Source organism: Tasmannia lanceolata, unplaced genomic scaffold, assembly GCF_043159265.1.
Source record: "Tasmannia lanceolata isolate RefF3 unplaced genomic scaffold, GAP_Taslan_0.1 ptg000002l, whole genome shotgun sequence".
Classification (NCBI taxonomy): Eukaryota; Viridiplantae; Streptophyta; class Magnoliopsida; order Canellales; family Winteraceae; genus Tasmannia; species Tasmannia lanceolata.
In genome coordinates, this window is record NW_027518679.1 from 29,396,758 (window position 1) to 29,412,512 (window position 15,755).

Here is a 15,755-nt window from a genome sequence, read left to right on the forward strand (position 1 = left end):
TTGGATAGACAAGTCCAACACTAATCAAAGGGTTGGAATCCAGCCACTATTGTGCCCAAGGTGAGCTAGCACCCAGAAGTCTGTCTGTACAAACGATCTAGGCCTGTATTCGGAGTTTCCCTGGGTCGACGTGGTTGGAGAGTGAGACGCTCGCTCTCCGGCCAACATTGTCTGGTTAGGCTATAAAAATAAGGGGATAATTACATTTACACCCGCTCTAGTTTCTGACACATCCACTTCCAACCCTATAGTATAAAACGTGACAAATACACCCCTGTAGTTTCAATTTGTTTAAGGTTTGCCCCCTCAGCTGAAGGTTCGTCCATAGATTGAAGGGTTAGGATGATCCGATGGAGCTGATTTTTTGGGCACACCCTATCTATGTCAGGACCTATCAAATGAACGCTTTGGATCATCCAAATAATGTGGGCCCATACCCGAATCCAAACACTACCAAAAAATCATCCAAATAATGTGGGCCCACATTGTTTGGATGATCCAAAGCGTTCATTTGATGGGTCCTGACATAGATAGGGTGTGCCCAAAAAATCAGCTCCATCGGATCATCCTAACCCTTCAATCTATGGACGAACCTTCAGCTGAGGGGGCAAACCTTAAACAAATTGAAACTACAGGGGTGTATTTGTCACGTTTTATACTATAGGGGTGGAAGTGGATGTGTCAGAAACTAGAGGGGGTGTAAATGTAATTATCCCTAAAAATAATTAACATTTTCTAAAAAATTAACCTTGAATTAGAGGTATTTTTTTATTCTTTGTTTTCACATTGCATTTTTCAAGTGAAGTTTTTTTAGCTTTTTTTTATTAAATTCACTTAACGGGAAAAAAAGGGGAAATTATTTCAACACAACTATCTTTTAATAACTGTTAAAGTATAAAAGATTAAATAGCACCTTCTCCAACGGGTTAAGCTTTTAGAGTAATTGGTTGTTTTACTTGGTATCAAAGCAAAGGTCCTAAGTTCAAAATTATTTGACATTAAAAATCCACATGTAACGCCCAACCCAAAAAGAGGGGCCACATGTGCCGCGTGTAGGCCAACCCTAAGAAAAGGGGCCACATGTGAGGGGGAGTGTTAAAGTATAAGGGGCTGTTTAGATAAGCAAACTTTAGCATCATGGATTTCCGCAAAACCCTAGATGGGAGGCGAAGGAGACCGTCCGTTTCACTTCACTTTAGAATCTTGGATTTTAAGTAAGAAATCTAGGTTTTAGAAATCTCTTCCAGAGAGTCCATCCTCTCCCATCTACGATTTTAAAATCCGCGCATCCAAACGGCCCCTAAAAGATTAAATAATGCCTTCTCCAAAGGCTTAAAAGCTTTGGGAGTAATTGGTATTTTTCACAATAATTGCACAGACCCACCTTGTCTTTTCTGTTTTAATAGTCTTGTGAGAGCTTTTTTGGGAATTGTAATAACCTTAAACTACTTTTTAAATAATAAAAGACAAGACAAGTTAGTGAAAATATCAAAACATGGTTGTGCTGATATCATTTCCTAAAATGAGATTAAAAAAAAAAGGTATGATACTATGATAGTAAAAGTCACTAAAATTCCCAAAATACGCTACAAACACACGGGTATCATTCTCATGTGGCAATTTTACTCCCTCCTCCCAACCTACTTAAAATACCCCTTCTCTCTCCATCTCGTATTATTATTTTTACTCTCTCTCTCTCTCTCCGTCTCTCTAAACGACTTTTCTTTTCTTTTTCCTCTCATTCCCTCTCTTTCCCCGCACGAATTACTACTTTCCACACCATTGTTCTTTTCACGTGGGGTTTGAACGTTCAGTCTCTTTAATGAAGGTTTCATATCCTAAACCTTTATTGTTTCTTTGCATGTCTTTCTTTGCTTATCTGTGATTTATTCTTGATGGGTTTTTTATTTTATGGGTGAATTAATGTAGTTTGCTAACTAGTGTTATTGCTGCTGAGTGTAGAAATCAGTAGAACTTGATCCCTCACTTGGGAATTTATATGTTTGAATGGTGATTCATTGCTTTGTTCACTTTGATGGTCTCCCCTATTGATTATGTGGGAATTTATCTCCAATGGTCAATATACTTCTTGGTTAATTTTTCATTATTCTGATCTCTTATTGTTTTTGGGTTTTGTTGTATCTAGTTCATATGGGTACATGTCATTGTGTCTTTCCATGCTGAGAGCCACTGAGATTCAGCCCTATGTCTCATCCATTCGTCTTTTTTAATTGTATCAACATAGTTACCCTAAACACTTTTCTTTATGGTTGCATTACTTATTTTATCCAGTTCAAATAAATGAATATGGGTTTGATGCTTATATGACTCATAATCTCCGTGATTTTATTCACTGGTGACATCTTTGTTAGGAACCTTATTTGTTGTTTTTATTATTAGTTATTACAATGATCTCTATGCAAATGCTTGTCTAGCAAAGCTGGTGGTTTTAGGTTGACCATTTTCTCTGAGAAGCATTCATGTGGAGAAAGGAATTGGGAATTTCTTGTTGAAATAATAAGATATTTGTAAATTCGTTCTCTATAAACCTTTGGTCATGGGTGTATTTTATTGGGTATAAGAATTAGGGTAGTTTCCTTTTTCCCCATTTTTGTGAATCTATAGCTGATTGGTTTTAGTAAACGGGTTTAGTGAAGTTAATTTTTTGGGTCTCTCTATATATTGGATTGTTTGTTCGAATTACTGTTGATTTCTGTTTTATTTGTTTGAATAAACAAATGTATCATTGGGTTCAATTGAGATTCGCTTTTCAATTATCAAGTTTTTGTGTGCTTGCAAATTATGTAAGTGTTTTATTTTTCTGCCATTTATTTACTTTGATTCATATAATCAAGTTGTTGTCAAAATGAGTTTAAGCTACAAATAGTTATCCCAAATCCACAATTTTAAGGATGTTTAACTTTTCAGCGCCCATCATGTTTCAAATAATTAGCTACCTGCTAGTGGTTGGCTAGCTCAAAATTTGAATAAATGTGCTTTGCATCACTGCCTAATAATGGCTTTGTGAGGAAAGGGTTTACTCACCTAATGGCTTTGTCTAGAGAGAGTTTACTCTATTACGATCTCCCATTGTCCTTCCCTTCGCTGCTAGTGCTCCCCTGTGAGACAGGTTTCTTTCCTTCACGATCTTGCCTTTGCCAGCGTCGTCTCTCTCTCCTCCATGGATCGCCTTAGCCGTTCATAACCATCACCGCTGCACCTTGGTGGCGCAGAGAGAGAAAGAGGACTACCTTGGCTTTCCCCCTTTTCCCAATTACGATCTCCCATAATAACGCATAATCTTCTCCACTGCTTGCTAAATGGCTTGCAACATCCATCATCACTGGTCAGTAGAGGAGAGAGAGAGAGAGAGTGTGTGTGTGTGTGTGTGTGTGTGTGTGTGTGTGTGTGTGTGAGAGAGAGAGAGAGAGAGAGAGAGAGAGAGAGAGAGAGAGAGAGAGAGAGAGAGAGAGAGAGAGAGAGAGAGAGAGAGAGAGAGATTTTCTCTGGTATCTTCCCGATACACGTGGTATATTTCGATTGTCGGTTGCCTAGCTAGTTATATTCTCGGTTCCCATATCATTTTCCTTGGTATGATCTGAAGCTCTTGCTGACCATGTCGAATGACTTCCTTCTTCCAGGCATGTTAGATGAAGATTTTTGCCCTCTTGATCATCATATAATGTTTACGGGCTAACTTCTAACGAAGCCATTTCCAAAGGATGATGGTTGCTTTCTTTACCCCTGTGTAATGTGTACGTGCTGAAGATTGTTGAAACCAACTTTGTATGACGATGCATGCTCTTGTCCACTACTCTAATTCCATGCTCTTCATAGAAAGAATCGACAAACGCTGCTCCCGTACAAAGTCACTGGTATTATGCCACACATCTTGCATGTAAAGTGGCTCATCATCTGGCTTGGTGATCAAATTTAGTAACTTAGCTGCCGAAGCTTTAGGATTTACCTTAGCATAATGCTTAAGAGTCTCTGGTGACATGGGAGTCAGAAGGATCCACTTTCCTTAATGCATAAAAAGATAGGTATTTGCTCATATACATCATGGTTGTATATCCAAGGATGTCCCAATAACACTGTCCATTTAAGCAAAATAACCAATCCATACAAATCTCCATATGGTGACATATGCGGAGAAGTACGGCATAAGGCTAACATCATCCCCTTTTCCTACTCTTTAATATGCTAATGTCATCTGCATCCCTAGCTTGGAGGTTCTTTTTCTTTTTTCTTTTTTGGGCTGCATCACCATCATAAAGTGGACTCTTATGGAAGTGGACTCTGACACCGGAAAGTGGACTCTTGCACCAGTCGTTCTCTCATATGTTTAAAAAATTGAAAATTAGTCCTAATCTTTTGGCGCAGGAAATTTAACACATGGAAGTTTCACTTTCAGTTCAGCCCACTCAATTACACATTTTAACTGATTAGGTTTGGATGATATTTGTAAGCCCAATGGTTCCCACCTTGGCATTACCTTCTTGTTTTGATGATTCCAAACACAAGTTGATTTGTGTTGTTTATCTAATGTGTTTGATGTTTCAAAGTGCATGTATTGGAAATCAAGAAATCAAACACCAAAGTCAAGGAAGCATGGATTGTGGCATGAACCAATTGAAGACATCTCATTCGAAGCCAAAGGAATTCGAAGGCTTGGATAAATCAAGGAGACATCTTGAAGAGCCAAAGAATCAAGAGAAGATCCATGGAAGTGACCAAGACATGAAGAGCTTCAAAGTTGAAGATTTGTTTGTAATTGTCTTGTGTTAGAATGTAAGTCTAATCCCACTTAGACATCCCTTTTAGAGGCACAAGTAATTGAGTTTCAAGGGCCTTAAAAACTATTTGAAATTAACTTGAAAATGTATTTGAAATGAACTTGAAAATGTATTTGAAAATATATTTGAAAGCATAGGGAAAAGCCCAAAGACCTTGGCCCAAAAGCCCCTGAAGTTTTAAAGTTAAAATGGAATTTTTACCAGGGCCGGTCGACCGAGGTTTGCCAGGTGACCGCGGAAGCAAGTCTTGAAATCCAGACTTGGCTTTCAATAGCGGGCCGGTCGACCAGGGTGTTTCGGTCGACCGCGGATGTGTTTCTGGAAATCTAGAAACAATCCAGTAAGGTCGGGCCGGTCGACCGCCATAGGGTCTGACAACCGCGGATAGAAATCTGGACAAAAATAAATATGTCTAGGTTGCTCTCCCCGGACGATCGGCATGGCTAGGTCGACCTCTACGGTTTGAAATTTGAAATTAAAAAGATGAACCCGATAAGGGCGGGCGACCGCCGCGGCCTGGCAATGTAGCCGTTGGAGCCTGCGGGGCTTGACTTTTTCAACCCAGTTTTTTACCCTTTTGCCGTCAAACGGTCATATTTTCAAATGAGGTATACATACCTCATTTAAGACCTCTTAAGAGATAACTCTTACATTCCTAAAGATGTTTTAAATCTTGTGAAGAGTGATTAACACCCTTGTGCCTCATTTGGGATATATCTAAAGGGATTAGATCTAGAGCTTATCTTTGTACATCTTTTAAGAGAGTTTTGTTTGTATAAGCTTGAGAGCTTCATCCACCCTTGAAGAGGGTTTTGTATTTTCATTTTCTTTTACATATTTGTAAAGCGGTGAAGGGACGCGGAGCCATCCCAAGAGCGAGTGTTGGAGGCGCGGAGCTTTCTCTGGTTCGTGGCTAGTCTTGCGAGGCGGAGCCGAACCAAGTTGTAATTGGGTTGATTCCCCGCCATTAAGGGAATCCGTAGTGAAGCCATCAACGGTTTTGTTGGTGGAGTGGAGTAGGTCCGAGGTTGGGACCGAACCACTTAAAAATCTTGGTGCACGCTCTCTTTACCCTTGCTCTTTATTTTGTGGTGTGCATTTGGATTTTTACTTTGTGGGCTTGATTGTTTATTTGCCATTTGATTTCGCTACTGCATTTTGTTTTTGGCAAGAATTTTTAAATACCCAATTCACCCCCCCTCTTGGGTTGCCATCACCCTTGGGATTTCAATATTAGGCACATAAAATGGTGCATACATTTTTTGATAGCTTGAATTTTGATGCTAGAATAAGGAGAGACAACCGTGTATCACTCTGTTCAAACTATAAACAGCAATGTGATCAAGTTTAGAAGTAGCAGAAATCTTGGCTAATCAAATAATTTTGTGTGCTTGCTGATTTTGGGTAGCTCTCTAACGTAACATGTATTATGGTTTAGGTTTTTTAGGTGCTCTTGTGAGTCATAGTGAGGATGTTTCTAATTAGGTCTAGCATTTGAAAATTATCTTGTTTCTATTCTAGAGCTGGACGACTCTGTAGAACAGTGCACCCTCACAACTTTAGATTCTTCACTGAGCTATTATTTTGCTTCACATTGTATATTATTGCACTATGGCATGTAGCATTATTGGTGCATCAGAACTAGAATAGCAAACACAAGTTTCAAACTAAAATTCAAACACAAAACAGAGCCAAGCACATAACATACCTCAATGAAAACCAAGGAGAGTAGAATTTGGTGCTGCCTCACAGAAATGAGCAGAACTTGTTGCATAACTTCAATTTTCATAATTAATCATAAGCTCCTTCAAAAATGGTCTTACATCATATAAATAGACTTTTTTCAGCTCTAAAATACTTTCCGTCTTGAACTCAGACTCCTCGACCTCTCCTTCTGACCATTTTAATTTTAAAGGACTTCTAAACCAGTCTCAAACAAGCTAGAATTCTCCCGTGAGAAAAATAGAAACTTTAAAAAACAAACACAATTCTCCTCTAAGAATATTACTTTCTATTCTAAATTGTTTTTAATTATAATCCTGTCCTGATTTAACCTTCACACTACAACTTAAAACCTCTTCTATTCAAAATAGAAACTCTTGAATCTTCAAATACCTTAATTTTTTCTCTAAACATGGACTTTCTAAAAGCCATGAAAAATATTCTGTAAATACAATCTAAAATACAACATCAATGAAAGCTTCTTTTTTCAATGGCTACCCTACTCCGATTTCTGCTTTGAAGGCCCTATGAATTTGCACTGCGTCAATTTTGCAACCAATTACTTTCAGTTATATATTCAATTTCATTGCTTTATGGTGCCTTTTTTCTCTCTTAACTTTGGCTTTGCTGTAAGATGATTGGTTAAAAGAATGATTCCATTAGTATACTTGAGTTTTCACCCATATCAACCTGTAGAGATATTGCGAGTAATTGCATGAAAATACCAAGAATTTAAGCCATTATCAGTTTTATCATTTTGAAGATTACTTGGGTAGTTACATTAATTCCGAAGGATAATTCATTTTGGTTGGACTATAGTTTGGTTGCATGGTACTCTTCCGAATAAAGATTTAGTCTCTAAATTACCTTGATTCCTTTTCGTGAATTGGATGTGTTTTTAGTCGTCTTATTAGAACTATAGTCACATTTATGTAAAGTTAAAGAGCTCATTGTTATTAGCATTCAATTTTTTAACAGATGGATTCAGTTGAATTAGATCACTATGAAGAGTGCATCCAAGACACATCTGCTGACCAGTTACTTTCTCCGGTTTCTCCTGGTACAAGTGACATCTATGCCGATCCACAGTTAGCTCCTCGAATAGGAGATGACTACCAGGTCAATATCCCTCCCCTAATATCAGAGTCGGACCGTCTTATGCTTATACAGAACCCAACTTGTGCCGAATGCATGGTGGATGTTGACTATTCTTGTCAGATTGGATTGCCCATCCCAGTTATGTGGGTCCATGAGAAGCGCGAAGAAATTGATTTCAGCCCAGTTCCTGGCTCATTAGGTGACTCTTGGAGTGATATCGAAGAAGAGAGTTTCCTCCTTGGACTCTACATTTTTGGGAAAAATCTTGGTCAGGTGAAAAAATTTATGGAGACTAAAGAGACTGGGGATATACTATCCTTCTATTACGGAAGCTTTTATAGGTCCGACAGACATCGGAGATGGTCAGAGTGTCGGAAGATAAGAAGCAGGAGATGTATTCGTGGACATCGTATATTTACAGGATTGAGGCAACAGGAGCTGTTATCACGTTTGCTGTCCCATGTATCACAGGAATGTGGAAATACTTTGCTGGAGGTATTTTATAATGCACTGATGAACATGCATTCATTACTTGTTGGCAATTTCAAAGTGAGAAGTACAAAAATATTACTGTGATATGCCTTAGGCTCCTAGTGGTAGACTGGTAGTGGTGTGTTTGCTAGACATCAAAGGAGTGCACTCACTCTATCCTTTGTTAGACATTGTAACTGCATTCATGTTTTATATTATTACTTTTAGGGTTAGAATTCTATGTGCATTTCATTTGAAGGGTGTAGGCTATCAGCTGTGGAAATATTTCGTTTCATGCTATTCATCTTTTGATTTTGTTATCAACTCCAGGTTTTGTTGAGCTGCTTACACTTGGAATAAATGGTGACCTGGATTTTTTAACTACTTGCTAGATTAGAATGAATATATTGGTGATGGATTCCAATTGCTTGGAATATTCTCGAAACAGTTAATAATGAAGAATGAATATCAGGCAATAAACAATATAATTCAATTAATAATGCTACTAAAGGGATTGCAAACTGTTAAATTTGCTGCTTCCATGGAGAAGACTAGAAGAAATTTAAGTGTGCTTCATAAAATTTGCAACTCAAGCAAAAGTTGAAGTCTCAAAAACCATGTAGAGTTCAAAATAGAAAGAAAACCCTCCAGATTGACAGTATGGTTTATAGAAAATATGATTTTTCTAAAGCCTATCTAATCATAACCCTAAAATCAATTAAACAGTAGCCTAAAATAATTAATATAAGGATCAATCTTTTTAAGTTTCAGACCAAACAAAATGGGGCCCTTTTTTGATAAGGAAAAAAGGAGAAAGAGTTTGGTGTTATCCTCTTCTTGAGAGAACACAGTTACTACCTCTTCTTGCGAAGGTGTCCTCCGAAGTGGCAAAATCTATTTGCTGCGAACCATCACTATTCGCCACCCTGAATTCTTTTCATAGCGAACCATTGCTGCCTCACCGCCCATAGATCTTGTAGCAAACCATCACTTTTAACCATGGGAGTGGTTCCTACATATCCAAAGAAAGCTTGTGGGCCATGCTGAGCTTTGCTAGCACTTAGTCAATCTTCGTGAGCTCCAACTGACCAGGCACCATAAACTCTAGCCAGCCGAGCTTCACTGGCTCGAGGTGACCTAGCGCCACCGGCTTTGGCCATCCAAGCACCACAACTTCCATTAGTTGAATGCTAGGAGATATCGGTTGAGTGCCACGAAGCTCTCGTCGAGTGCCATAGAGGCCCATACCGAGGACCACAGTCTCACCAACCGCCAAAGAGAGGCCCATTCAATCCCTTAGAAATCCACCAACCATTTTGAAAGCCACGTAGGCTACTGAGCATTTCAGAAGCAAGGATTATTGAGGGTTTCTAGAACCCACAAATGATCATTACGCATTACGGACTACAGAGACCACTAATGGCAACGATGGTCTACTGAAGAATACAGAGGCTCACTGAAAGCTATGGAGTTCCACTGAAAACTATGAAAGCCCATCAAAGGCCATGAAAGACCACCAAGCATCACAAAAACTTAATTGAATAACTTCAAATGTTTGAATAATATCAATGTCTCCTCAGAGGCATTTATCATCATCAACAACAATAGTCATGAAAATACAACCCTGCCTGTCGGAGCACCCATCAGGAATGCAACAAGGTGAACTTCACCAAGCTAATTGGCATACGTCGAGTGCCATTAATGCCTTCGCTGCTCCAATGTCCACAACAAGGACCATGCCCACTTTATCCTGATCCGCAAGGACGACGAGGTCCGGGTGGCTCGTAGACCCTGCAAGGGGTGAGAAGGAAAGGTAGTGCAGGTATAAGAAGGAAGTGGGTCATCCACATCAAGCGGATCACTTGTGAGAAAGTAAATGCGCCGACGGTCAATGTCGGCATCAGTCCCTCCAAATGCATCGCCACCAAGCTCAAGCTCGCCAAGTACTATGCCGATGTCCCAAAAAACTGCTACAGCCACTTATACCTTGAAGGCAACAAAAATTGAATCCTATGGATGCGGGTTTCGACTAATCTTTCTCGTAAAACTCAAAGGGGTGAATTTGAATGTCTTTTCAATGTGTGCACTTGTGTTTTCTGTTAGATGTCATGCTTTGATATTTGCTCACACCCCTATATGAAGTCGCCATGCTGTCATTTATAGGGCACAAACACACACCTCTATATGAAGTCACCGTGAAGTCACCCCAAATTTGACATCTTCTTTCTTCTCTTTTGTTCGAATGCTCCATAATTGAAGACTAGTCTCTTTTATGCTGTCAGTTCCTTTTGATATATCCCCCCCGAACCATTTGTCATGCTTTTATTCATTAGTAACTAATTTGTGTATCTTACCTTCAATGAATTTACAAAGCTAAGATCTTCATGGCGTGGTATTGTGCTTTCCTCCATTTGTCTAACTAATTTTGAACGTGTCGTTCTAATATTCCAATTCAAAAAAAAAAAAAATCTAATTGAAGATGTACACAAGATTTCCGCTGTGAAAATTGCTAGACCAAGTAGAAGCACACAGAACAATTTTCCTCATAAAAAAACAATCATATGAGAGTTATACCATTCCACACAAGGTGCACTCATGTTCATGATGAGAAGATAAATGACAAAAATTTTGTTAATTCCCACATATCCACTTACTTGCTGATGCAACACATATTCATAGGCCATTAAAACCATAGATTGGAGAAAGATTCTTTTGAAGATAGAATTTTTTTGTGAGTCGTGGTGATTTTATTTGAATTTTTGGAATTATTTTTTTTGGGTTAGAAAGTTCTTGTTTTAGGAGAAGATGAGGTTGTTTAAAGCTTTTAGAGTTTCTATTTTGAATTGGACAGGTTGAAGTTGAAATCAGAAGGTTGAACTAGGACCAATATATAGTTGGGAACAATTTAGATAGGGAATCATGAGCTTCTAATTAGAGTTACACAGATGGACTATCATCCTCTAGTGAAGAATCAGGATCTGTAAATGCAGAATATTGAATCAATCTCCATTGTTAATTTCAATATGAAATGCCGGGTCTTATCTGTTGGATGCATTTGCCTCTAGGTTCTATGTTGGTGATTTATTCTGTCCTTTTTTTAGCTGGCTCATAAATTAATATATTTTACACATTCAGGTTTAGAAGTTTGATCTTGCTCTTCGAATTTATTAGTGCAGCTTAGGGGTTTAGCCTCTAGCTCAATTGGTTAAGCCTTATGTTTTCAACCTTTAGGTCGGAGGTTCAATCCCAGCTTACTTTAAAAAAATAAAAAAAATAAATAGTGCAGCATACACCAGGTTTCTTTCTATTCAAGCTCTTTTATTCTGTTGTTAAGGGGCACACTTTACTGATGTTTCTTTGATGTTTGTTTGATGTTTTAATTGTCAAATTGTCCTATTACTGCATCTTGTTACACTTCCTTTAGTTTTGAAGTATTAGATGGCTTACCATTTGTCATTTTCATGCTTGTATCAGTCAAAAAAATCATATTGGTAACAATCTTTTATGTGTATGGTAGAATTTAGGAAAATTCACTTAATTTGTAATTTTTTGGTAGGTCTCTAAGGTATATAGTGAGGGGAAAGTTTCTCTGGAAGAATATGTCTCCACTTTAAAGGCTACAGTTGGCTTGAGCATTCTAGTTGAAGCTATTGGAATTGGTAAGGGTAAGCAAGACCTTACGGGCATGGTCATGGAACCTATAAAGACAAATCAAATCATATCTTCTCGTTCTGAAATACCCATTGGCAAAGCATGCTCCTCTCTCACATCTGGAGACATCATCAAGTTTCTCACGGGGAACTTCAGGTTAAGCAAAGCTCGCTCAAATGATCTCTTTTGGGAAGCCGTTTGGCCCCGCTTACTTGCAAGAGGATGGCACTCTGAACAGCCTAAGAATCATAGCTATGTTGGTTCCAAAAATTCTTTGGTATTTCTCATCCCTGCTGTTAAGAAGTTTTCTAGAAGGAGACTTGTTAAAGGCACCCATTATTTTGATTCTGTCAGTGATGTCTTGAACAAAGTTGCATTAGACCCAAGACTTCTTGAACTTGAGGTTGAAACAGTTAATGGCAGCAAATCCAAGGAAGACTATGGATGGGATATGGATGCCAAATTGGAGTTAACGGGTCCCTCTGATCATCAGCGTCATTGCTATCTTCGCCCAAGACTTCCAAATTGCAATCCAGAGCTAATGAAATTTACTGTTGTAGATACCAGCTTGGTTGATGGAGAAGAACCATATAAAGTTAGAGAATTGAGATGTTTACCCGTGGATAGCCCCCATATTGACAGCCCCGCAAGCCTTTCAAGAGAAACAGGTGGTAGTTCTGAAGAACAGGTAGATGAACCAGACCCAGCTGATATGTTGTTGAACGATCAAGAGTCCTACACAGCTATATTTGATGAGAATAAGTGTATGCTTGAGAGGGGAGTGCATTCTGACCTATCAGATTATGTACTCACTCTTTCTAAACAGATGCCGATGGACGGTACAGATTCAGCTGATTTGTCAAATGATAATCACAAGGATCAGAACCCTGATATCCTTAAAGATAAGCACCCAGCGAAGAGCATAAAGTGCCAATTCAGTCGTAGGATTAAGTCTGCCCGTCCGAACTATTTATCCCCTGTTCCAAAGCGGCGGAGGTTAAATGCTTGTAACAATGCAGAGAGCAGTCTCTGTACTAATGGTTCCTCTGGAGGTCATGTATTAAAAGAAGAGCCTTGTAGTCCAGATAAGAGCAGTGAATGCATACTAAGTGAGAATTGTTTTGCGACAAATACTGTTTCGGAGAAAGCATTATCTCATGAAAAGCCTCAATCGCGGGCTTTGTTTGACCTGAACCTTCCACATGTTCCACCAGATTTTGAAACTGGTGAGCCATTCATCGCAGAAGAGGCAGACAGGCAGCCAGAGGAATGCCCCTCATTGAGAACCTCTAACGGCATGCCTAATATAGAGCCCGCTCGTAGGCAGAGCACTAGAAACCGGCCGTTGACAACAAAAGCTTTGGAAGCTCTAGCATGTGGGTTCTTTAACACAAAGCGGCAGGGGAGGGGCACAAAGGCGTTGTCACATGAAAATGCAATACCCAAGCCGTCTTCGAGGAGACGGGCACATGGTAGTGTTGGATTTTCAAATTCTGGTAATGTAGGTTACGATAGCATGGATACCAAGGTTGAGGGGGTGGGTGAAGAGTGTATTAGTAACATAAACATAGCTACCAAGTCTCATATTCAGTCCGAAAGAAGAGGAACCCATGACATACATGGGCTCCCTAGAATGGCCCATCATCCAGAAATTTTGACAGGACAAGGCAACATACATGGATAGGGATTTTACCCTTTTCTTACTAGGAGACGCAACGGTACGGGTTTCTCGGATATTCTTAACATGTGATAACCTGATTGGTTCACCAGCTTGCATGCCTTTTACTATCTCCCCCTACATCTGTCAATTTGTCTTCAGACCTTTCTCCTTTTAACATTCTCGTGATCATTGTACACCAGCAGATCTCTTCCAAACTTCCAAGTGATTGTATAATTTGTATTATATGCAGCCAATGACACTACATGAATAGTGCGATTATCTCATGGTCTTTTAGTTCACTTGATTTGTGTCAGATACAGTGCCCAAGTTTCTGAAATTGGGATTCAGAGGTCAAGCAAAGCCTTATATCCAAGTAATATTTTTTTGGACCAGAAATTTGACAGGTTCTCCAACGGCATGGCAGATTTCCATACAAACTACTAAGTAGTTTGTCTATTCACATTCTTCGACTCAACAAACTACTAAGTACCGATTGCCAATGTCCAATTGCAGTGTCCTTGAGGCTTCTGTACGCAGGTGTTAGTTTCAGCTGTTCACTTGCTGGTCAGAGTACATGTGGTTGTCAGTTGTCCTAACTCATCATACAACTTGGTACGATATTTATGCAGTTATGCAGTGTTGGAATGGGTATAGTTTTCTTGTAAATAAGACCTTACTTCATCGGTAATTGAAAATTCTATTACTGATCATTGTTTTACTTGAATATATGCTGTCAGCATATGCCTGTGAATCATACTAAAGCAGGAGATTCGGGGATCAACTTTAATTTCTGAAATTGTTCATTTGTATAACCATGAAAATAATTTCAAATTTAATTTTTGAGCACCAGTTGTGGAAAATATTGACCATTTGTTTCTTGATTGAGCTGCAAATGAAGCAAACAAAAACATGAGCACAGGCAAACAAGCAAATTTATCTGCACTGTAGAGTGAATGGTGATGCAGTAAGAGAAAACCATTGAGTTGCGCCCTGCATTTTTTTCTCCACGTGTCTTCCTATATGTATGTGTCTGTCTGTTTCTCTTATTTTGAAGCCATAAGGATTTTGGCAGACTAGATCTACCAATTACCAAATGGGCGAACAACTCGTTGCGAATTTAATGATTTCGGTATAACTCATTGACTTGGACTGGCCTATTACTGTTGACATGGGTTGGGCCTATGGTATTAAGTGATGCCATGTGGCCCAAAACATTCTAAAATTGTTCTTTTTGTTGATGGCTTTTAGTCCACAACAAATATATTTGTTGCAACTAGGCTACACATTTGCTTTACCTTCTTAATATCCATATATGATCGACTAGATTCTACAAAGATGTCTTGAATTCCTACTTAATTTACTTCAGTGTTTAAAATCTCTCTGAAATTGGAACCCATACATGGCTGTTAGATTGCTTACATTATCATAATGTATTCCTTGTTTTCCCATTTGGGCGGTTGAGAATCATAGCTCATGATTATATATATGTGGGTGTGGGAAGGAAGTTTATGATGGCTTGGAGAAGACAGGGTGAGAAAGGAGCCAAGGTTTTGACGCTTTGTAATAAGCTTTTCATCATCTTGTGTGGATAGTACAAACATGGAATACTTGATACAGCTTGGCTATTACATTTTTAGCTTAAAACATGCTAATCTGGCAGTCTTTCATTTCATTTTATTTGGTCATCTCATTTTGTGAGGCCCAAGTGACTTATCTCTTGGTGATGATGGTGTTCATTTTCTGTTGACCTTTTAGACAAAACTTTCTTAGATTTGTGCATGGTACTGATATTTTCAAACTTGCACCATTGAGGTAGTTCAATTGTGGTCAGTGATGTAGTAATTATTGCATTCGGTACTTATTCATAAATCTAACCTGCTAGAATTTTTTTTTAAAAAGCTGTCTTTCTTCTTTAATTGGCTGGTGAGAGCTTTTTGGGAAATGTAATAACCTCTCTTTATCACCGGGAGTTTAGAATCGTCGGCATGTCTGTCCGGGAGTTTTTCAATTGCCGGCATTGTAATTACGGACATCGTGCACAGTTTCTGACTAGGCTGAACTTCTCAGTCCAGTGCATTTGTGATTGTAATCTAGAATGGGTATCCCCATCCTATTTAGATCTTATGGATTGTGGATACTCAGCTCAAGAAGCGTTCTGCACTCTTAATATCTCTAAAAGTTGCTGCCAAAGATCTTTGATTTTCCTTAGTCAAGGGGTGAATGCAGAGCCTCCATGGATTCCCCACAGATCTTATTCCAGATCCCTTGGGAGTCAGGAGGATCTGGGATCGATGAACAGGAGGTTGGAGTTCAAAAATGGCAATGTAAATGGCAGGAGGACTGTTTTAAATTATAGT

General features: G+C 38.9%; 1 protein-coding gene across 1 annotated transcript; it reads left to right on the forward strand.

Moving 5' to 3' along the window:
- The first annotated feature begins 1,689 nt into the window (after window positions 1–1,689).
- LOC143883773 (uncharacterized) lies at window positions 1,690–14,106 on the forward strand. Its single transcript, XM_077387085.1, has 3 exons — window positions 1,690–1,828; window positions 7,497–8,111; window positions 11,644–14,106. Exons 1-3 carry the CDS (start codon window positions 1,823–1,825, stop codon window positions 13,420–13,422), a joined length of 2,400 nt encoding a protein of 799 aa, XP_077243200.1. The 5' UTR covers window positions 1,690–1,822; the 3' UTR covers window positions 13,423–14,106.
- Window positions 14,107–15,755: the final 1,649 nt, after the last annotated feature.